This window comes from Pristis pectinata, chromosome 26 (assembly GCF_009764475.1).
Source record: "Pristis pectinata isolate sPriPec2 chromosome 26, sPriPec2.1.pri, whole genome shotgun sequence".
NCBI lineage: Eukaryota > Metazoa > Chordata > Chondrichthyes > Rhinopristiformes > Pristidae > Pristis > Pristis pectinata.
The window spans coordinates 8,691,721-8,715,148 of NC_067430.1; the positions used below are offsets into that span (position 1 = coordinate 8,691,721).

Here is a 23,428-nt window from a genome sequence, read left to right on the forward strand (position 1 = left end):
AGCATAAAGGACTCAAGCCAACTATTCCCCCCCTTTCACCACACCATCAACACCCATCAACTCCTACAACCTTAACTCCTCTAAACAAAAACAATTCTGACCAGAAACTATCTGGAATTTATACACTTCTCACTACAGCAGACAGTAAATCAGTACACCCATGCTTCATTTTTTTTTAAAAAGGAAATTCATTATCAAGAACAAATGTACATATTTGCTACACAAACTATTTAAAATGTTAAGAGATAAAGTCCAAATGTCTACAAGTTATTTACCCAAGGCAATATATCTATTAAACTTTGTTCAATACTTTGATGTTTTACAAAAAAATCACAGGCAACACAAATGTAAAGAAAATCATTTTAGACTCTTTTATTAATTACATTTCAAAGTACAAGTTTAATTTTGATTATGTTGGCAAAATTCTCAAACCATTTTGAATAAAGTTAACATCTACTAAAACAAAAAAAATCCTTTTTGTCAGTTATTTTCAAATTTTGTCAGAAAACATGGATCTCATAAGAGAATTGGTTTTAAATATTAAAGGGTTCTTATTCTTTAAATTACACATGTATAAGATAGGCAGGGACAGTTTTCTACAGATCACACACTGGTCACTGTATATTCTTCCCCAACCCTTTTAAGGTTAATTGCCAGTTTGGAAGGACCAGTTGTTGACAGTACTTCAAATTTTTGTTCATAGGTCATGATAAATCCCACCACAACTTTTCTGGCTCACTTGCTTCAATGTGGAATGCTTCATAAAGGCACAGTTTCACTTGTAGGAGATGGAAACAACAGAATGACAAGAGGAAACAATAGCAACTACAGTGCACCTCAGCAATTCCATAGCTCCTTCATCAGGACCACTGAGCAGCATTGGAAGTTAAGCAGAAACTATTGGCCCTGACCAGTCAAACAAGTACAACATCTTATATAGTACTAAACCATCAAAAACTTCAGACCTATTAATTCAATATATTAATCTGAATTGACCTTAAAAAATACACACACACACACACATTTCCAATGATCATGATCGCCAAAAGATTTAAACACTGAAATAGGAATTTGACTTGCCGGCATGTAGTTCAGAAACTGGGAAGAGTACACAAAAAAGATTATATTTTGTTTCATTTTTTTTCAATCCCCATTATTTTATTAGATAAACACAATCAATAGTTTTAGAAATTTGGAGGTCAGAAATTTCAGGAACAGCCAGTTGACAATGATTATCGTCAGGATCGTGCGCAGTCTGCCATGTTTTCATCTATTCTTAAAAGGTTAAGGAGTGACAATTAGACAACCACTGGCCACATCCATATCAGTCAACAAACCTTGGTGGTTTCACCACCAGAATGTCCTTTGCCAAGTTTCTTAAATGGAAGTAAGGCCTATATAAACCACACCTAAATGCAAGTTTCTTACCAAAATGGATTGCAGCATCAAGCTCCTTGGTTGAAACAGCCAGCTTTGAACTGAAGCAGAAAAAGGCTGCACCAAATTCCTTGCCACTCCTCCTACTGGAGTTAAGATGTCCTAGAAATGGCACCTTATGTTTAAATTCAGGTCAAAAAGATCCTTTATTTCAAATCAAAAACAAGGATGCAATCTATTTTGCAGCAGATTGGCAAACCAAGTCCTGTCTCACCACATTTCCTGCAGAGTGGCAAGGGCTCTGAAATTTGACTCCTGCTGTTCATCAACTGCCAAGAGAACCTCAAAAGCAAATCTTGGTTAGAGGCAAGAAAGGAAGGTGAAATTTTAAAAATCAGTATTCAATTAATAAAAGTTTTGCAAATTTGTCAGAGTCAATCATTGAGCTAGCTTAATCAAGTTTTGCCCTTTTCTGTTTTCATGGTGGTTTTTATTTTTATTAAAAAGCAGGGAGTGGGAATGCAAAGGAACAAAACTGTACATATGGTTTGGTTTTATGTTAAAATGATCCCTTTTCAAAGCAGTGACTGAGAAATCAACATCACTTAGGACTGCAAGTCATTTTTGTTACATTAGTGCTACTGCTAGTTACCGAGTGCTACCTACTAGGAGTAGCTAAATCATATTTAACCAGTCGCTAAAGCCATTTCTTCCATCTACAAAAATCGGGACACAATTGGCTCTCAGCCTCCGGTTATGTTTCCTTTAAAAAAACACTACCAAAACTGCTGTCAAACTTGGTGTCAATTGACAACTTATTTGGGGAAGTTACCAGAGTGTAAAAATAAACTTCAAATATTCACAAGTCTTAAGTTTTTAAAGTACCTTTACTCAGCTTATCCAGACATAGCCGAATAGGAATTCTCACCATTACGCCAAGCAGATTCTAAACGGTTCACACCAAGTACCTACATATCTAATGTACAGGAAGGTTTAGGATCAAGTCATCCCGTAAAAAAAAGATTACTCCCTTAAATTTATAAAAAATTTCTTGGCACAAGTGAGGGTCCGATTGTGGACGGTGTTCCACATCTGCAGCAAGCCCTCCGGGCTGAGCTTGTGAATGACCACTAAGTTCTTGTAGAAGCAGGGATCGCTGTTCATGGGGCTCACCCGGCGCTTGACGATCCCAAACGTCCTAAAGGCGTAGTGCAACTGTGGCTCGACGCCCACCTTCTGCAGGCACATGCCCAGGTAGACGTCGTCGATGGGGTAGAGCTGGATGCTCTCGGAGGCCGCCACCAGCCGCCTGGCCAGCGGGCCGGCCATGAGGAAGCCGCCGCCGCCGGCGTACGGCGGGTAGGGCTGGTCGTGCAGCTGCTTGGGGATGAAGTACTTGCTCTGGTGGTTCCTGATGGGCAGCGCCCTGGAGATGATGTCGCCCACGAAGAGGGTGTCGCGCCGGGGGCCCTCGCTCTGCAAGGCCAGGAACTCCACCAGGTTCTCGGTGTTGACGAACACGTCGTCGTCGCCCTTGAAGACGAAGCGGGTGCGGCGGCAGTAGACGTCGAACCACCTGAGGAAATTGACCTCCTTGAGGGTCAGGTTGAAGAAGGTGTCCACGAAGTCCCACTGCAGGATGTCGCCGTACAGCCGGTCCTCGTATTCCAGAAGCTTCTGCAGGTTGCGCTGGTCTTTTCCCGCGCTCGGCGTGCCCAGCAGGAAGAGGGTCCGGATGCTGCGGCCCCCGATGGCGCGCTCCCGGCCCCACGTTGCCCTGACGGCCGCCCGCCGGTCGTGCTGCTCGATCACCGACTTGACGACGATGAGGAGGTCGGTGGGCGCCGCGCACTTCTCGGGGTGGTTGAGCAGCATGGGGAAGTAGCGGCAGTGGCGGTACAGCACGTACTGCTGGAACCTGGCGTCCAGCGCCGTGAACCAGCTCAGGCCGCGCACCGTCCGGTTCTGGCTGCAGTTGGTCACCGTCACCCCCCAGGCCCCGGGGCCGCTGGCATTGGCCGGGCTGCCGGACCCAGGACCGGCCGCCGGCGCCAACAGCTCCACGCCTCCGCCGACGCTGCCGTTACTCCGCTCGGCATCGTGCCAAGGCGGGGCCAGCCGGGAGCCCGCCGCCTCCCGCAGCCCCAGGCCCAGCCCGTCCCCCAGCTTCAGCTTCTGGATGAAGGCCACGGTGGCGAAGAGCAGCGACAGGCTCAGCAGCGTCTTGAGCAGCTTCCTCTTGCGGAACATGTACTCCATGGCCGGCGACCCTCCCCACCTCACCCCTCCCCTCCGGCCCGGCTGCGACCACCCGAAGGCGGCGGGGCTTCTCTTAGAGCGGCCCAGGCGCCGAGAGGCAGAGCCCTTGCTGTGCCGAGCCGGGCACCGGGGCACACGGGCAGCTGCAGCGGGGGCACATGGCCCTTCCCGCGGCCAGGAGCGGCAGCAGGGCCGGGGGGGGTGGGGGTGGGGGTGGTGGTGGGTGGGCGGCCGGCCGGACGGCAGGGAGGGAGAGTTGGGCTGTTGACTCGGGAGACGGAGCCTCCTTTTGTGCCGGGGAAGCGAGAGCTGCTCACTCGGGGATGCCAACCATCGGACTGAGGTGGCTGCCAGAAGAGGAGGAGAGAGAACTTCTCGCAGCCCTGGCGAGCTAATGCCGTGCTAGCGGCTCCCATTAACCCCCTCCCCCCCCGGCCGTTCCTCCTCCTCCCGCCGTCCGAGCAGCCTCACTGGAAATGTTCTCATTAACGCAGGTGTAGGTCGCGCCTTCTCCAAACAGCCGCAGCTGCATCCTTTGGAATTTATTAGCCTTTTTTTTCCCTGCCCGTTAAATTAGCTTCGGGCGTGGTGTTTATGTCATGTTTAAGTCTTTTCTGTGGACCCGTAAGGGAGATACTTAGTTGCCTCCCAACCAAACCCAGATACATGAAAGTCATAGAATTAGTTCCTAAGATAACAATCAAAGTGTTGAATGAACAGCCGATTATCTATTGCACAGTTCAACAAAATGTTAAACGAACCGCCGATATCTGTGGACAATTCAACAAACATGTAACCATAAATAGCAAAAGCAATCAAACTCAAACGGAGTAAAACCCCGGTTCAGATGGATTTACAACACATTTTCAAAGAATTTCAGGAAGCTGTTCCAGAGGTATTGCTACAGAAAGTTAATAATTGGATAAAAATGGCGTAAGTGCCAAAGGAGCCAGCATAATATAATTTTATAATTTATATAAATTACTTGTCTGATTATCCACATCCTTTCTTTCGTCACGACGAAAACCCCAGGATTTATTTTAGCACGATTTACAAGTGATTTGATAGGATTGTTTTGTGCGACACAGGATTGTGTAGAGGAAAGGTATGTGCGCGTTGCGCACGAAGTACGCACAACTTTTGGGCGATCTCTTCTGCTCTCTGCAGCACAGTTGGGGTGGGGTATTGGGTCGAGGGGAGAGGGATGGGGGTGAGAGGAATAGGGTGGGGTGAGGGCAGAGAGGGGGAGGGGAGAGGGGGGAGGGGGGAGGGGAGAGGGGGGAGAGGGGGGAGGGGGGAGGGGAGAGGGGAGAGGGGGGAGGGGAGAGGGGTGGGGGAGAGGGGTGGGGGGAGGGGAGAGGGGTGGGGGGAGGGGAGAGGGGTGGGGGAGAGGGGTGGGGGGGGGTGGGGTGGGGGGAGGGGAGAGGGGTGGGGGAGAGGGGTGGTGGGGGGGGTGGGGTGGGGGGAGGGGAGAGGGGTGGGGTGGGGGGTGAGCAGGAGGGGATGCGATGGGAAGGGGGATTGCTGGCAGAAAGGTCAGGGATGGTTAAGTGACTCCCCCGTCTGACCACTTTACGACTTCAAAGGCTCGGTGTTGGCAGCTTCGCAGTAACTGCCGTTCAGAAGGTCGGTCTTAACGACCCATTAAGTGCATGAAAAACAGAGGTGAATAATACAAGAGAATACAAGGGAGTTACTGATTTTTTTTAACATAAGAAAAAGGAAGTAATCGAAGAACGTTTTACATGAGTCGTCAATAATTAATCAGTGGGGCCATAACGAACAATTTAGGATTAATATTGCATAGGTGGCGCTAAACAGCTGGCGCAAACACAGTGAACCAAAGGGCATTTCCAAGCTGCATGTCTCTGCAACTTGGATGAAAGGACTGAAGGCACGGTTGCTAAAGTTGCTGATGACACAAATATGGGTAGAAAAGTTGTGAAGAGCACTTGAGGCTGCACATAGAGACATAAATATATTATGTGTGTGGGCAAAGATCTGGCAAATAGAGAATAATATGTGAAAGTGTTAATTTTTGCAGGAAAAAAATTAAGAACCACGTTATCTAAATATTGAGAGATTGCAGAGGATCTGGGTGTTCATCTGCAGGATTTGCAAAAAGCTAGCATTCTATTATAGCAAGTAATTAGGAAAGCAAACCAGAATGTTAGTTTTTATTGTGAGGGGAATTGAATACATAGGGAGGTTATACTTCAGTTATATTAAATTTTTTAAAATTAAATTTTAAATTAAATTTTATTTACAGCATGGTAACAGACCCTTCCGGCCCAACGAGTCCGCGCCGCCCATTTTTTTTAAACACAAATTAACCTGGGTATGGTGAACATTAATAGACTGCTTATTTAAGGAAAGATGTAAAGGCTAGGAAGCAGTTGCGAGAAGCAAAGACATAAAAATCTATAAATTAAAGAGATAAATAAATAGTGCAAAAAAAAGAATAATGAGGTAGTGTTCATGGACCGCTCAGAAATCTGATGGCGGAGGGGAAGGAGCCGTTCCTGTATCATTGAGTTTGGGTCTTCAGGCTCCTGTACCTCCTCCCTGATGGTAGTAATGAGAAGAGGGCATGTCCCAGATGGCGAGGGTCCTTAATGATAGAGGCCACCTTCTTGAGGTACCACCTCTTGAAAATGTCCTTGATGGTGGGGAGGTTTGTGTCCATGATGGAGCTGGCTGAGTCTATAACCCTCTGCAACCTCTTGCGATCCTGTGCATTGGAGCTTCCATACCAGGCTGTGATGCAACCAGTCAGGATGCTCTCCACTGTACATCTATAGAAATATGTAAGAGTCTTTGGTGACATACCAAATCTCCTCAAACTCTTAAGTTTGCAGGTGACACTAAAATAGGTGGTATAATGGACACCGAAGAAGGTTATCAGAGATTTCAGGGGGATCCTGATGGGCTGAATAAGTGGGTCAAGGAATGGTAAATGGAGGTTAATTCAGATCAGTGTGAGGTGTTGCATTTTGGAAAGTCAAATCAAGTTAAGACTTTCACAGTGAATGGAATGTCCCTGGGGAGTGTTGTAGAACAGACAGATCTTGAAGTTCAGGTACATGGTTCCCTGAAAGTGGAGTTACAGGTGGACTGGGTGGTGAAGAAGGCTTTTGGCATGCTGGCTGTCAATCAGGACATTGAGTATAGAAGTTGGGAGGTCATGGTGTGGTTGTACAAGACACTGGTGGGGCTGGACTTGGAGTGTTCTGTTCAGTTTTGGTCACCCTGCTATAGGAAAGAAGTTATTAAAGTGCAAGGGGTGCAGAAGAGATTTACAAGGATATTGCCAGGACTCAAGGGACTGAGTTATAGGGAGAGGTTGAGCAGGCTAAGACTTTTTTCCTTGAAGCTTAGGAGACTGAGAGGTGATCTTATAGAGGTGTATAAAATTATGAAGGGTACAGAAAGGGTTAATGCACAGGGTCTTTTTCCCAGGGTTGGGGAATCAAGAACTAGCGGGCATAGGTTTAAACTGAGAGGGGATAGATTTAATAGAAACTTGATGAGCAACTTTTTTTTTACAGAGGCTGATATGTATGTGGAATGAGCTGCCAGAGGAAGTGATTGAAGCAGGTACAATAACAATTTTCCAACTTGGATAGGTGCATGGATAGGAAAGGTTTAGAAGGTTATTGGCCAAATTGCTAGCAAATGGAACTAGCCTGGATGGGCATCTTGGTCGGCATGGACCAGATGGGCTGAAGGGCCTGTTTCGTTGCTGTATGACTCTGCTCTCACTCCTTCTCCTGAACAGAGCAAAAACAGAGTTCCTCTGGTTTTTACCTTCCACCCATCATCTTTTGCAAATTTCTGCCAGCTCCAACAAGTTTCCACCACCAGACCCAGACACCTCCTGCCCCCTTCAGCAATTTGTCACTCGCTGGTCCACTATTCTGTCCCCACCCATGACACTTTCCCAGCACATAGGGACCCAAACAGTCTTTCCAGGTGAAGCAGCAACTTGCTTGCATTTCTTCTTATCTAATGTACTGCATTCAGTGTTCACAGTATGGCCTCCTCTACATTGGAGAAACCAAACTGAGCACTCAGTCAACAGGAGTGATCCTTAGCTTCCAGTTGCCTGCCACTTTATTTCACCATTTCACACCCACTTTGACATCTCTACAAGACTAGCAACACATTACGCAGAAAAAGAAGCTTAATTTTTTAACTCAAACGCAGCATTATTTCACCCTATCAGAGAAATTCCCTCTGTTCCACCCATTGTTCTTCCCCCACCTTCCCTGCTACCTAAACTAACTTGTTTCTCTCTTTCTCAATTCTGATGAAAGATCTCGGGCCTGAAATGTTAATTGTTTCTCTTTGCACAGATGCTGTCTGACCTGCTGAGTTTTTCCTTTTGTTCTAATATTGCGCTGACATAATGAGGCAGTACCTTACTTCATTGTTGACCATTGGCAAAATATCCATATGCCCATCCTTCATAGTCAGCACCGTGAACCAATGAATCTCAAAGAATGTGTTCTGCCTGCTGCTTATATCTCTCCTTGCATTCCTACATAGGTTAATTACTTCAGGAACATGGCTGTGGCCCCATAACATCTCAGCTAACTTTCCATTTGGAGCTAGCAGGTCGATTAAAACCTGTTTAGATAATCTTATCTGTGTGCTCTTAACCTGTATTCCCAAGGTTGTTAGCTCCAGTACAGAAAACAGTTCTGATTTATTCAGTAAGATAAGGACGTTGTTCTGTTCCAATGTATTTCATGCTAGTTGTGTCAATGCTCTAAGTGTCATAAAATATATCCCTATATTTCCTTTATTGTTTGAGTTATTTGCTTAGTAGCCATCAATCTACTGTTTTCTTTAGTAAATCATTTGAGTTGTAGCCTGTAAACATGGTCTGTCAGTGTCTGCTAGCCAGAGAGTCCTTGCTTCTTCCCCAAACTAGTCTGACCATTGTGACTACCTGGGAGGACTGGTGCACCCTGAAGTCTACGTGGCATCTGGTTCTCCTTGCTGCCCATTGCTATGATCCTTGACAAAAATGCAGCTCCTCAATCTAGGTGCCTCAGCATTCTGATTCCATCTTTGCTTGTTTATAATAGGGAACTGGACCTGTCTGTCTATGCCAGCGGCCCAACTGTTTACACATACCCCACAACTTGGAGGATCCTTCCAATCGAAGTGGCCAATGTCATTTTCATTCTCCTTACAAAAAACCTTGCAATTTCATAAACACATCCTGATCTTTGGGAGACAAGTGTGTTTGCACGCATTTAGAATTGTACCCTGAATCAACAAGGTGACTTTAAATGTACATTCTTTATTATTCTCCTCTGATACACAGCACTCCTCTGATTCTAGGCATGATTCAACTGGGCATATGGTAATTTAGGGGCACTGCTTCCTAAACTTGCTTCTTGGGTCTGAGCCATTGTTGTGAAACAGATTCGGAGTCTCAGAAGGTGAGGACTCTGAACACAGTCTTAGAGATAAATGATTTAGTTACAAAAGATGAACACGGGGAAAGGGTAACGGGAATAACACACGTGCACAGTTGATAGCAAGCATGGGGAAAATTGCAACGGGTGAAATATACACACACACACACACACACACACACAATGGACTGGGTACAGACAATCAAGGAAAAACAATACGATACCTGCCACCCCTTGACTCAGTGCAGGCACGGCTCTGTGTTACCAGGGATACTAACTAAGATGCTCCCAACCCTTTTAACATTGCACACCTTACCACCTCTCCAGCGCCGTTCCACGGTTGCTCAGCCTGGGATGAAGCAGGGTGATCCCTCGGGCAGGCAAAAGAGGGCAAACCAAGCACATGTGGTACTGGAGGGCTGGGGGCTCCAGCCCAGGTAATTTAAAAAGACCAATCGATTACAAAGGCCAATGGCCCAAGGCCAAGTACAAAGGTGCTTAAAGGGACCAATGGTGAAGTGTGCACTGATGGATGGGGTGGAGCCAAACCTTGATTGACAGTGGTGTGTCTTTCGACCAGGTAATGGGCAGTGCTGTCACGTGACAGCCACGACCCTCCAAAATACAGCTAATCACTATATCTTTACTAGTTATTACGTTTGATGACTTTGATTCTGTGCAGTATGGCCTAACCTGTGTTAGTCGTAGCATTGGGCCATCATTAACAAGTATTCTGAGCCCTGTTGGCTCGCATGAATTAAATGGCAAAGCTTCCTGCCTTCTGTACCCACACATCCAGCAATATTCTCACCTTTTAATCACATGACATATTTTCTTGCTAAACTTACTTGTAGCATCTACATCATGGCTATGGGAAATGTCCGCTGGCAGTGATCTAGCCTCCTCTGAGATTTTAAAGGGGGCCTTTTCTGGTTGGCTGCCAGTGACTAGTGGTGTTCTCCAGGGGTCGGTATTGGGTCCACTACTTTTCCCGTTATACGTTAATGATCTGGATTACAGAATTGATTGCTTTGTGGCCAAATTTGTGGATGATACAAAGATAGGTGGAGGGGGAGATAGTGTTGAGGAAGCAGGGAGTCTGCAAAAGGACTTGGACAGGTTGGGAGAATGGGCAAAGAAGTGGCAGATGGAATACAACGTAGGTGTATTAACTAAATGAAGAATTTTCTTCCATGTCTCTGTAGGTAAAGATGTCTGGAGTTCGCTTTCCCATTCATTCTTAATTGTGTCCAGTGATTCTGGACGTATTTTCATAATTAAATCATAGATTATTGCTATCAAGCCCTTCTGATAAGGATTAAGACCTAAAATTTTTTCTGTAATTTCAGTTTTGTAAGGTGTCGGAAAAGAGGGTATAGTAGCTTTTAAAAAAATTCTAATCTGCAAATATCAAAAAAAGTGTGATCTAGGCAAATTGTATTTGTTAGAAAATTGTTCAAAAGATGAAAAACAGTTATGAATGAATAAATCACAAAAACATACTATTCCCTTCCTTTTCCACATAGAAAAAGCTGAGTCAACTTTGAATGGATGGAAAGAAAAAATTAGATTGAATGGGACTTGACAAGTTAAATTTATTCAATCCAAAAAATTTACAGAATTGAAACCATATTCGTATTGTATGTTTAACAATTGGGTTAATCATATGTTTACTTAATTTGGTAAGTGCAAAAGGGAGTGAAGCTCCTAAAATAGAAACTAATGAAAATTCATGTACTGATTGGTGCTCAAGGTGTACCCATTTGGGGCATTGAATTACATCTGAATCTTGTATCCAAAAAATTAAATCTCTGATATTAATTGCCCAATAATATAATCTAAAGTTAGGCAGGGCCACTACCAACTTTTTTAGTTCTTCTTTCCTTTCTTTTATATTATATTCATTTACTAAGAGATCATTGGATCTACAGATTTTTTTTTATATTTTATTGTTCTTTATGATTATCTATGCCATGATTGTTCTCCTGATCTCTTTGTATTACATGTACAAACATGGATGTTATATTATTAATCTGTATTAATTTGAAAACTAATAAAAAGATTGAAAAAGAAAGGAATACAGCGTAGGGAAGTGTATGGTCATTCACTTTGGTAGAAGGAATAAAGGCATTGACTATTTTCTAAATGGGGAGAGAATTCAGAAATTGGAGGTGCAAAGGGACTTAGGAGTCCTAGTGCAGGATTCCCTAAAGGTTAACTTGCAAGTTGAGTCAGTAGTAAGGAAGGCAAATGCAATATTAGCATTCATTTTGAGAGGACTAGAATCTAAAAACAAGGATGTAATGCTGAGGCTTTATAAGGTGTTGGTCAGACCACATTTGGAGCATTGAGAGCAGTTTTTGGCCCCATATCTAAGAAAGGATGTGCTGCTACATTATCCAGTTTGGCAGAATAATAGTCAACGGGACGCTGTCAGTCTCCATGTTCTTGAGTCAAGAATGCCATCATGTAGCTGTGTTTCTCATTGACATGTAGAATGAATGGTTTACCCATGTCAGGGGTTCCTAATGCTGGTGCTGTGCAAAATGTTGTTCCAGTTGTTCTTCAGTGAGAGTCACAGGGTTGTCTGAGCACTTGCTGCCCTTCAATAGATTGTTGAGTGGTTGTGCGATTTCAGTAAATGAATCAACCCATGCTCTATTGTAGTTACACAAACCCAGAAATGATCAGAGTTGCTGGACTGTTGCAGGTGGTTTTGCTGATCTGATAGCCTTCATGCAATCCTCGGTGATTTCCTGCTTACCTTGGGAAATTCTTTGTCTCAAGTAAATGACTTCCTCTTGTTGCAGGTTTCAGTGCATTGAAACTGGTTGACGGGTTAGCCACTGGAGGGGTTAACTTGTCAGTGCATTGATTGGCAACCCTATCATCCACTGTGAGTCTCCAGGTGCCATTTGCTTTCCTAACAGGCCAAACCGGACTGTTTGATGGACTGTGAGTTTTGACAAGAATCCCTCGTTCCTCCAGCCGGTTGACAATAGGTAAAATACTTTCCATGGGTGTTCTGCTAAGAAGATACTGCTTAGTAAATGGGGACATCTTTCCAGTAAACTTCGCAGGGTCCATTTCCAGCAGGCCACAGTCACTTTTGTCTTTCAACCATATTGGGCGATTTGTTAGTTCAGATTTGACCAACCGCCTGAGGCTCCAGGTAACCTTACCCTTCACAAACCCAAGGGCGGAGATTAGAGTCAACAAGACATCCATTCCAAGGAGAGGCTGCAAGATGTCTCCCACCCAGAATTGTATTTTTCGTAGATAAGGACCAAGCTGCACTTCAACTGGTCTGGTTTTCGTTAGAGTAATTTTCTTTCCTCCAGCACCATATGCACATCTGCAAGTATTGGTCAGTGATACTTTGCATTTCTGGGCAATAGTTTTGGTTATACACATTAGTTCAGCTCCGGTACCTAATAAGAATTCAGCACATTCGTTTTCAATCAGTGGTGTAACATATAGACCATCTGTTTTTCGTTCTATCAGGACGAGCAAGGGCTGCAGGGAAGGAGTTAGTAGTTTTTTTTTACTTTGAGACTGCATCAATTACATCAAAAAATTGCCTTTGTTGGTCAGTAGTCATTTGTTGAAACTGTGCCACCTGGTCAGGGTCTTCCGACATTGGTGGAGCAGATGGTTGAGCTTATGATCGAGCCTGTCTCTGTTGACCACCTTGTTTACTGGCCCAACAACTTTTAGCCCAGTGCCCCATTTTACCACAATAGTGACATGCTCCTTTAGGGACTTAGTCTTGCTTTTTTCATTGGTTAGCAGATAGTCCCACCTGTAATGCTTTTACTTGAACTTCCGTGTCTCGTTCCACTTGATTAGCGATTCACGACTGGCTGTATGAAGTGTTAGGTTTATTCCAATTTGATTTTGTCAACCTGACCATTCCGGCAACATCTGGTTTCAGGCCATCCATAAAGGTTGACTTCAGTGGACCATAGTCGGATCCCTCTATGCTATCTTCATTTAACATTGGCACTCCTGAGTGGTTCAACCACACTGCTGTGAAGCGTTCCTCATATTCAGGGACATCCTTGGAATTCCTTTGCTTATAACCAACTACCTTTCCCCAGTCTGTTAGTGTTGGGGTTTGTTCATTCAACCACAGCTTAATGGCATTCCATCCACCTTGTGTAGATTTTGCTTATCATCTCCCACGTCAGTATCAATTCTACAAGTCAACTGCTTGACTTGACAAGGAGATAATATAGTGGCCAGAATTTGGATTCCATCATATGGGTGCAGGCTGTATATATTCTTAATACACAGAAGTTCAGCCCAGGTCTTCAAACCTTTTTTTTTTGGATATGGAACCTCTTTAGACCATCTATCAACTTTCTCAGGTTCATCAGATTGGTGAGAAAACACTTGTCTTCTTTCATAGGATCTATCGCCATTCCTGCATGTCTTCGCTTGATTGGTCTTTATTGGAGCTAGTTGGGGCATGGCTGCCAATCCTATTCTCTCATCATTGTCGTCATCACTTGAATCACTAGAGGTGGCTGTATTGTCCGTGTCATGTCCATTCTGCAATTCCTCCAAGTTTGGATAGAGGCGCTTCTTTTGATTATTGTCTGATTAATTGCCCGCTTACTGGAGTTCCCTTAGCCCGTAACACTAGATTGTGCAATTGAAATTCAAACAGACCATGCACAGCTGACTATTACAATTTAACTTCACTTCAAGGATAGAATAGAGTAGAACAGAATACCCCTGGGTTTTAACTTCACTCTTAGACTTCCTTTAAATAATGTATTGAAGTAAGAACAAGGTGCTGCTCTGACGATTTGGAAAGTAAGGGGGAAGGTCTTGCCTCCTGTTAAATGTGCGCACTGAAACTTTCCATTTCGTCTGAGATTCTCCCATGTCCTTAATCTTCTCAACTATCCTGCCAACTACACCAAGTTGTTGGATTTGGAGATGATATTGTCCAGAAGGTTCTTCAGAAGTGAAGAATGAGGTGCAAATCTTATGGTTACAGACATTTTATTAAATGTTCAAAGTACAGGTCAAGCTTGAAACAGCAAGTAGCAGCAAAGAACAGCAAGCAAGTAACGAGGAGCAAGTAACAAAGGACTGGAGACCTCGTGCTCCCCTTTATACTGCAAACTGGTTTAAGCTGGTTAGATAAGGGAGTCTTCTCTGATAGGAACCAGGAGGACAGTTGATTTATGTTGCCATGACATCTCAGACTTACAAAGAAACTTAGAAATCTACTAAAAATTTACAAACAGATGATTTTACAAACATATAAGCAAGCATAAAGAAAGTTAAACTACAAGAAAAATAACAATTTAAGTAGCAATTTAGACCCCAATCCAACATTCTCTACTTTTTATTTATATTTCCTAAGAAAAATACTCGAGTGCTTGGTTTACATTTTTGTATTTACTTGCTAACCTGGTGTATTAATAGTCCAATATCCCTTTAATAAGTGACCTCCCTATTCTTCTTTCCAAACTGTAAGGAGTTGCATTTATCTGTACAGAACTTCATTTGCTAATTATTTACCCATTCTATAAGTTTATTAAACATAGAAACATATAAAAATAGGCCATAGTTCTGCCCTTGGAGCCTGCTCCATCATTCAATACAATCATGGGCTGATCCTCTATCTCAATGCCATATTCTTGATCTTTGTCCCTACCCCTGGGTGCCCTTTGTGTGTAGAAATCCATCTGTCTCTTTCTTAAATATGTTTAGCCACTTGGCTTTCACAGTCTTCTGCGATTGAGTATTGCACAGATTCCCCTTCTTCTGAGTGAAGAAATTTCTCATCTCCATCCTAAATGTCTTGTCTCATATCCTGAGTCTGTTGCTCCTGGTTCTAGACCATGTGAGGCAGGAGAAACATCCTCCCTGAATTAGCCTGTTGAGCCCATCAGAATTTTGCATATTTCAATGAGATCTCCTCTCGTTCTTCTGAAGTCCAGTGAATACAGATGTAATCCACCCAATCTCATCTCGTATGACTGTCCTGACATTCCAGGAATCAGTCTGATGAACCTTTGTTGCTCTTCCTCTATGATATTTTGGCCTCATTGCAAGGGGTTTTGAGTACAGGAGCCAGGATGTCTTATTACAAGTATAAAGGGCCTTGGTGCGAACACACATGGGAGTATTCTTTCTTGGTAAGGAGACCTAAACTGCACACAATGCACCACTCTGCATCCTCCTCACATCTCATAATCCAAAAACAGTTTTGTGTTGTTGGCAAACATAGAAATATTATATTTGGTTTCCTCATCCAAATCATTGCTATATATAGCTGGGACCCAAGTAATGATTCCTGTGGTATCCCACTCGTCACTGCCTGCAACCCCGAAAATTGACCCATTTGTTTCTACCTTTTCTTTCCAGTCTGTCAACCAATCTTCAAACCTTGCCAGAATATTACCCCCAATGTCCTTCTGCAATTTGTTACAACCCTCAGTATTAACTACCCTGCCCGCCCCCAATTTGGTATCATCTGCAGATTTGGAAGTTATGCTTTTCATTTCCATAGTCTAAGCATTAATGTAAGTTGCTTCACTGATCATTGTGCAGCACCACAATTCATCTTCTTCCACTGTGAATAGCAAGCCTTTACTCCCATGCTCTGCTGTTTGTTTTGAAGCCTGTTAGCAAGTCATTCTGCTGCCTGTGCCCTGACTGCATTCCCTGACCTTATTCATTAGTCTATTGTGGGGTATCTTATCAAAGGCCATTTGAAAATTTAGACTAATTACATCTACTGCATTATCATTATCTACTCTCTCTGTTACCTCTTCAAAAAATTCAATAAGTTTAGTCAAGCAAGATTTCCCATTTTGAAGTCCATAGTGATTATTCATTACTATACTTTTTCATTTCTAGATTTTCTTCATCTTTTGTCCTTTAATAGGAATTCCATTACATTTTCCTACCACTGAAATTAAGTGTTATAAGGTTTATAATGCTCTGGGTATGTCCTATATGCCATTCTTAAGTATAGTTATCATATTAGTTGTCTGCACATCTGGCACTAGACCTTTCTCTAATTAATTATTAAGAATGTGCACTAAAGTCTTTGCTAACTCTTCCCTAGCTTCTTTTAAAATGAGTGGATACATCTGTCTGGATTGTGTAATTTCTGATTGAAATTTAATCCCGAGAGTCCTATTATCATTCTGGTGTATTTGCAATACACCCACTCCAAAGTAAATAAGTCTCTGAAGTGGTGGTACCTATTGTGGTAGTTCTTCAAATGTGTTTTAACCAGAAGTTTATTTAAAGGTAACATAACAACTGATATATTGTTTCCCCTCTTCTAGACATAAAGGCCAGCATTTTTGATTGTTTTGTGTACGTATCCATTGCACTTAAATGCTCTGTGGACCTGGATCCCCAGACTGTTTAGGCTCCCATCATCTCTAGATTTTTGCAGTTTGGAAAGTAGTGTATTTTGTTTTTGTTGGATCTCATATCTAGCTCCAATGAAATCCATTTTCCACAATTTTCCCCATTTGCTTAATTTATTAATATCTTTACTGTTTAGTGTACCTCCAATCATCTCTAAAATTTGGGTTTGCGGCTTTTCCCCGTCTCTGATGGGGGTTGGTCCAATTAGAAGTCTAGTCAGTGGTGACCCTAATGTATAGCTGGAGATGATGCCATTGAATACTAAGGGTAGATGGTTAGGCTCTCTCTGGTTGTAGCTGAATGTTACCTGCGACTTATCAGCCCATACCTGTTGTCCAGGTCTTGCTGCATGTAAGCATGGTCAATGTCATTTTCTGAGGAGTTGTGAAAGAAATTGGATATTGTGCAATCATCAGCAAATGCTCCCATTTCTAAACTCATAATGGAAGGAAGACCATTTGTGAAGCAGGTAGGGACTGCTGACTGTTGTGAGGAACTTCTGATGTTCTGGGACTAAGACATTTGGTCTCCCAACAGAGAAACAAAGGACTGCAGATGCTGGAATCTAGATGAAAAAAACAACAAGATGCTGGAGGAATTCAGCAGGCCAGGCAGCATCTGGAGAGAAAAACAGATGGTCAATGTTTCAGGTCAGGATCCTTCTTCAGGACTGAAGATAGGAAAAGGGAAACCCAATATATAGGGGGACAAACAGGGCAGTGATAGGTGGACAAAAGAGGGGAGGCAGGTGGGCACAGGGTGCTGATAGGTAGATGCAGGTAAGAGATAGTGATTGGCAGATGTGGGGGAGGAGGGGAGAGCAGATCCACCAGAGGATGGGTCAAAGGTATGGAGGCAGGTGCCCCTTTGGGGGAGGAGAGGGAAAAATAGGCGAGGAGAAAAAAAAGATGGGCTAGGAAAGGGAAGAAAAAAAAGGCATTTTGGGGTGGGGTGGGGGTGGGGGAGGGGGCATGGTTTTGGTTTACTTAAAGTGGGAGAATTTGATGTTCGTGCTGTTAGATCCCAAGACGGAAAATCAGGTGCTGTTGCTCCAGTTTGCATCCGGACAGAATTTAAAATTCTTTTAAAATTTATTTTTGGAGTTTGAGATTAGTTATTGTCCATCTCTAGTTGCCCTTGAGAAAATGGTAAGCCACCAATAGGCCCTAGATTCTTGCAAATTTTTATTTCATATAATACTGTTTATTACAGTGACCTCTGTATGTATGAATCACATACGCACAGAGGCAATTAGGCATTCGCAGTAACATAAAGCAGCATACGTTTGTTCAGATGTCTTTTGTGCTCAATTGTACAATGCAGTTAAGATCCACAAATGGCCTCACGTTCTGTCTCCCTGGGTATTGCACAAAGGCAGAAGATATAGGAACCTGAGGGCACATACCACCAGGCTCAAGGACAGCTTCTATCCCACTAATAATAAGACTATTGAACGGTTCCCTTATACGATGAGGTGGACTCTTGACCTCACAATCTACCTTGTTATGACCTTGCACTTCTCGCTGCCTCGGTAAAGCAGCCAGCATAATCGAAGACCTCACCCACCTTGGACATTCTCTTCTCCCCCCTCCTATCAGGAAGAAGGTACAAAAGCCAAAAAGCACTTACCACCAGGCTCAACACTTGCACTGTTATAAGACTATTGAATGGTTCCCTATTATAAAATAAACTCTTGACCTCACAATCTACCTCATTATGACCTTGCACCTTATTGTCTACATGAAATGCACTTCCCTGTAGCTGTGACACTTTACTCTGTATTCTATTATTTTTACCCTGTACTACCTCAATGCACTGTGTAATGAATTGATCTGTTCAAACGGTATGCAAGACAAGTTTTTCCACTGTACCTCAGTACAAGTGACAATAATAAACCAATACCAATGGTAATTGCCTGGGGTGCTGCTGGGAATTCCAAGGCATTCACTTCATTCCAGTTAGGTACATGTTTTTGGTGTTTATTTTTAGTGAATACTCCTACCCCATTTCTTTTTTGTCTTAGCCTCCACCTCAATTGTCTCATGAATTCCTGTCCTCTCACTAATCGCATCTACCCTGTTCCTCTTCAGAACAAACTTCCTCCCCAATTCTCCCTCACCCAAACCATCTTGCCAAATCCCACCTGATCCTCTCTCCAATCTTCAAGCCCTCCCACCCACCCACCTCATCAATTGGTCTCCTTCCAGTTGTCCACCACGATTCCCCCCTTCCTCCCATGATGGTTTGTTGGTTTCCTTCCCTATGCCTCATCCCTTCTCCCCAGACCAATCTTCTCTCCACTCCAATCCACCACCCAACTGAGTAGCTCTGTGAGCATCAGTTCATGCTGGAGCTCATGTTGAAAAGACTTTTTGTCGGAGGTTTTGAGTGCAAGATCTGTTCTATCATGTACAAAATCTTCAACCTGCTGCTGGGAGCTCTAGTTCCAGTCATACCCTGCTCTCCCATGCACAATACCATTTTAATGTGCCTTTTCAGACACTTTAGTTTATAGCCCTTTGATTTTGTAGTTGCATTCAATACACACTGCTCATTAATAAGATATTAGCCATGGGTGCCTAGTGGAAACTGACTTGGAATCAGTTTACACTGCAAGAATTTCCATTGTGTAAGTTCTAAGATCTTATCCAAAGATCATTAGCAGAATTGTAGTCAGACTGTTCCTTTCTCTGGAGGAATTTACTGTGTATATCAGGCAAGCAAAATAACCTTATGATTGGATTTGGTTTTATTTATAATTTGAAGGGGCATCCTTTCTGCTGAATTAATTGGCTACTGAAAAAAAATTGCCCTTGAAAATGTAAAAGCTAGATAAGCATAGTGGAGCTTGGAGTAGGATACAAATAAGTTCATTTTGGAATCAATCGCATGTTTAAGATTATTTCTACTCTTCACATTGCCATTAGAGATGACAATCAGAAATTGGCATTTTTATAAGAATAATTTATATGCAACTATAAAAATGGACATTACATTTGAGAAATTACTTTAAGATTTTAAAAAAGCAAATCTGTTAAGAATTAAGTACTGTCCAATGTTTGTGATTTTGTTAGAAAAGTTTTAATATGAATTTTCTCCTTTATGAAATTAATGCCAAATTTTTTGAAAATGCAAAGTCTTACAGTGATGATGACTTGACTAGCCTCAGCAGGGACCCCAGCAAAGTGCCTCACAGAAGTGGAGTTCAATTGTCAGTCTTTGCTAGACTTGGAGCCAAGAGATCCAAGACCCAGGAGTCAATACTTTTTCCTTAGCTTTTTAAACGAAGAAGTTTTACCACTGACAGAGTGGTTCACTGTGGGCATAATGCTTGGCTATATTGCCAGGAGGGAGATTGAGATCCCTTACCCTATGATTCACCCTACAACTTCAGTGAATGGTTTCAAGGAATTATAGAATTATGCATGACAGGATACAGTTGAATTTATTGTGCCTGTGGCACCTTGCAAGATCTTGCTCCCTTCCCCCCCCCCCCCCGCCATTGAAAATGTGCCCAATTTGAAGAACTAAATGTATTTATTTTAGAACTTTTAGAAAAGTGTCAATTGTTCAGGCTACAAGTTCTGAATGTAACAGTTGATTTGATGAATATCTTCATTTACACAAGTGTCTCCTGTGGGTTCTTTACCTTCAAACTTCTCAATTGATAGCATAGTTTCCCAATATTTTAGTATTACTTACATGCTATTTTACAACTGCCTAAGAAATTAATTTTGTCACAATTTCATGCTTGTTTTTACATCACTTTTTGCTGAGGGTTGAGTGAGGGAAGGAAGAGGAAATTTGTTCTGAATTAAATTTTGAAAAGAGACTATTCAATGAAGGGCATCAAGGACTCAACTTGATCAGTGCCTTTCATCTCAAAAGAGAAAGACAGTTGTTGGGCTGGAGGAGGTTCAGAGGGTAAAGAGGCAGTGGTGCTGCAGGTAGTACAGCTGTCTAACAGCTCCAGCAACCCAGGCTTGAGTCTGCTCTCAGATGTTGTCTGCTTGGAGATTGCATTCCCCCCACACCCCCCATGATCATATGGTTTTCCCCCAGGTTCCTCCCATTTACAATAGATGTGCTGGTTGTTGGGTTAATTGGCTCCTGTAAATTGCCTAGAGCATGAATGGTAGAAATATCAGTAAAGGTATATTAGGCTGGGTCCACTGCTCTCTGCAGCTTCTTACATTCCTGTACATTTGAATTGCCATACCAGATCATGATGCAACCAGTCAGGGTACTTTCAAGAGTACATCTGCAGAAGTTTGTTAAAGTGTTTGGTGATATGCTGAACCTCTTTAACCTTCCGAGAAAGTAAAGACACTGGGGCACCTTTCTTGTGATTGGATCTATGTGCTGGGCCCAGAAAAGGTGATCTGATATGTAAACACCCAGGAATTCAAAGCTACTGGCCCCCTCCACCACTGATCCACCAATGTAGACTAGTGCATGTTCACCCTCCTCCTTCCTGAAGTCAATCAGTTCTTTAGTTTTACTGATGTTGAGTGAGGGGTTGTTGTTGTGGCATTGCTCAACCAGGTGTCCTGTCTTGCTCCTGTATGCTGACTCATCACCACCTTTAGTTCATCCAACAACAGTGGTGTCATCAGTGAATTTTTATATGGCATTGGAGCTGTGCTTAGCCACACAGTCATGTGCGTATAGGGAGTAGAGCAGGGGGCTAAGCACACAGCCTTGAGGTACACCTGTGTTGATGGTCAACAAGTTGTCATCATCAATCCGTACTGATGAGGTTGAGGATCCAGTTGCAGAGGGAGGTACAGAGGCCCAGATCTTGAAGCTTGATAAGTTTGGATGGGATGATTGTGTTGAACACAGCTGTAGTCAATGAACGGCAGCCTGATATGTGTTCCTTTTGTCTAGATAGTCCAGAGTAGAGTGAAGAACCAGAGAAATCACATCTGCTGTTGACCTATTGTGGCAGTAGGCAAACTGAGGTGGATCCAAGTCATTTGAGGATGTGGGTATCACTGGCAAGATGGTTAATAATGTCAACCTCTAACTGCCCATTTTTCAGAACAATTAAGAAGCAACTTCATTATAATGGACATGGAGTAACTTATTGGCAGACTGGGGAGGAACGACATTTTCCTGTTGGCAGACATTAGTGAACTTGATGCCCATTTTGTCAGCTGAGTAGTTTCAAGGTAATCATTACTGATTCTATTCAGTGCCAAAGCCAGTACCAATCTTTTTTTTAAATTTAGAATTTTTCACTTGAATTTAAATTCCCTACATACCAGGTTGGAATTTGACCTCATGCCTCCAGAACAATTTTTCAGGACTGTTGACTACAAGTAATTTAATCACAATGCCTTCATACCCCATTTATTGCCTTCTCCCCAACCTCCCCTTTCCTTACACCTGTATCCAGTTAATACATGCTACATCTCTAATTCTTTTCAGTTTTCATATAATGCTATCAATCTGAGATGCTAACCTCCATGTTTTTCTCCACAGACACTCCCTGACCTGATGAGTACTTCTAACATTTCTATTTACATTTTAGGTTTCCACCATCTGTGGTATTTTGCATTTTGTAATAGAATATTGCACATGAGTAAACTACAAATATTACACACTTGAGTACAATCATCTGTTTATAGTGTTATGGTCTAAATATGTACAATTCAAATTAATTTAAATTGGCAGCCTAATTTGTGATCACCATTCTAAATCCAGCTTTCTATAGCTGGAGAGGTAAGTAACTAACTAACCACTTATTAGTAAATACCATAATACTCATGATTTGGAAATGAAATATTATTCCCTCAACTCTGCAGATATCCCAGGGCCCCAAGTATATACCTAAATGGATTAGTGTCATGCAAGCAATCTTTAAATTCAAACTTATCAATTCATTCCATAAGACTCAAAATGTATGTTCTGAAGTTAAAAGGCTGCTGTTTACGTCCAGTCTTTGTAGTGTTCACAGCTTGATTTCAAATATTTTATCAATTACACCTGCTGAGCAACAAATCAGCTACTGTGGCTACATCAAAAACATCTAGCCATTTGGGACCCGTTTCAGATAATCAGCATTTTTCCATGCATGTACTATTACTAGCCAAGTCATAACTGGCAACTTTAAAGAGGCTGAGTTTTTTTATACATCTTATTTTGCCTGTGCGTTTGTGAAATACTCCCCTTCCATTCATTGTGCTTTGCCCAAGTGCAAGTCTTAACTCAAGCCTCACATTTGAGATACTTAAATCACTTGCCCAGTGAGAGAAGCAGAGGTAGTCTTCTATTGCTTTCAGTGTGGATTTTGGTCTTGAAGTGCTACATTAATTGATTGCTACCCATGGCCTACATTAGCACATCTGATCATTTCCCAGCATCTTTATATTTGAGGGCCCATTTAGGATTGCTCTGAGAGCTGCCATAGACTTGATGGGCCAAATGGTTTTCTGCTATTTCATAAGGAAATATTTCCTTCATAAATTATCTACATCATTTGGAACTTAAGTTCTTTACTTCTGACATCATGCAACAATCTCACTCAAACTGTGAGCCAATAGCAGTCATTTGTTACTTCTCTTGCCATTTAATGGGATGCTGTATTAACAGTAGGAGACCGAACAAGGCAGTTTAAGAACTGACTTCAGGGTTCTCAGGCTTCTACCAGTGTGCTTAAGTAACATTAATATTTTCAACAGCATTTAGCTCCTGAGATAGTCAGTAGATACTTTAGTGATACCATTACAGTTATCATTACATCCATAGCAGCCCACTTCAGGGCATCTTCTGGACTTGGAGAGAAGAACATGCCCATCTGTGGAGAACTTACTCCCAAAAAGTCCTCAGAGACATTCTACCCAAAATAGACCTCTTCAATGAATAATGTATTCACTGGCTCATGATTTCCATGACTGTCATCACTGAAATGGGGACATTCTGCAGGAAGACCTTTGGGTACATTCTCATCC

General features: G+C 42.7%; 1 protein-coding gene and 1 long non-coding RNA gene across 2 annotated transcripts; one reads left to right on the forward strand and one right to left on the reverse strand.

Annotated features, from left to right (window-relative positions):
* Positions 1 to 348: 348 nt before the first annotated feature.
* b3gnt7l (UDP-GlcNAc:betaGal beta-1,3-N-acetylglucosaminyltransferase 7, like) lies at positions 349 to 3,768 on the reverse strand. The gene has a single exon (XM_052039636.1). It carries the CDS (start codon positions 3,634 to 3,636, stop codon positions 2,401 to 2,403), a length of 1,236 nt encoding a protein of 411 aa, XP_051895596.1. The 5' UTR covers positions 3,637 to 3,768; the 3' UTR covers positions 349 to 2,400.
* Positions 3,769 to 4,594: 826 nt separating this feature from the next.
* On the forward strand, positions 4,595 to 17,083 carry LOC127583545 (uncharacterized). Its single transcript, XR_007958270.1, has 3 exons — positions 4,595 to 4,741; positions 7,185 to 7,233; positions 17,010 to 17,083. It is a non-coding gene; the product is annotated as an uncharacterized LOC127583545 (long non-coding RNA).
* The last annotated feature ends 6,345 nt before the right edge of the window (positions 17,084 to 23,428 follow it).

Excerpts from the sequence above, each read along its gene's own strand:
- b3gnt7l (XM_052039636.1), bottom strand. The coding sequence starts at position 3,636 with ATGGAGTACATGTTCCGCAAGAGGAAGCTGCTCAAGACGCTGCTGAGC.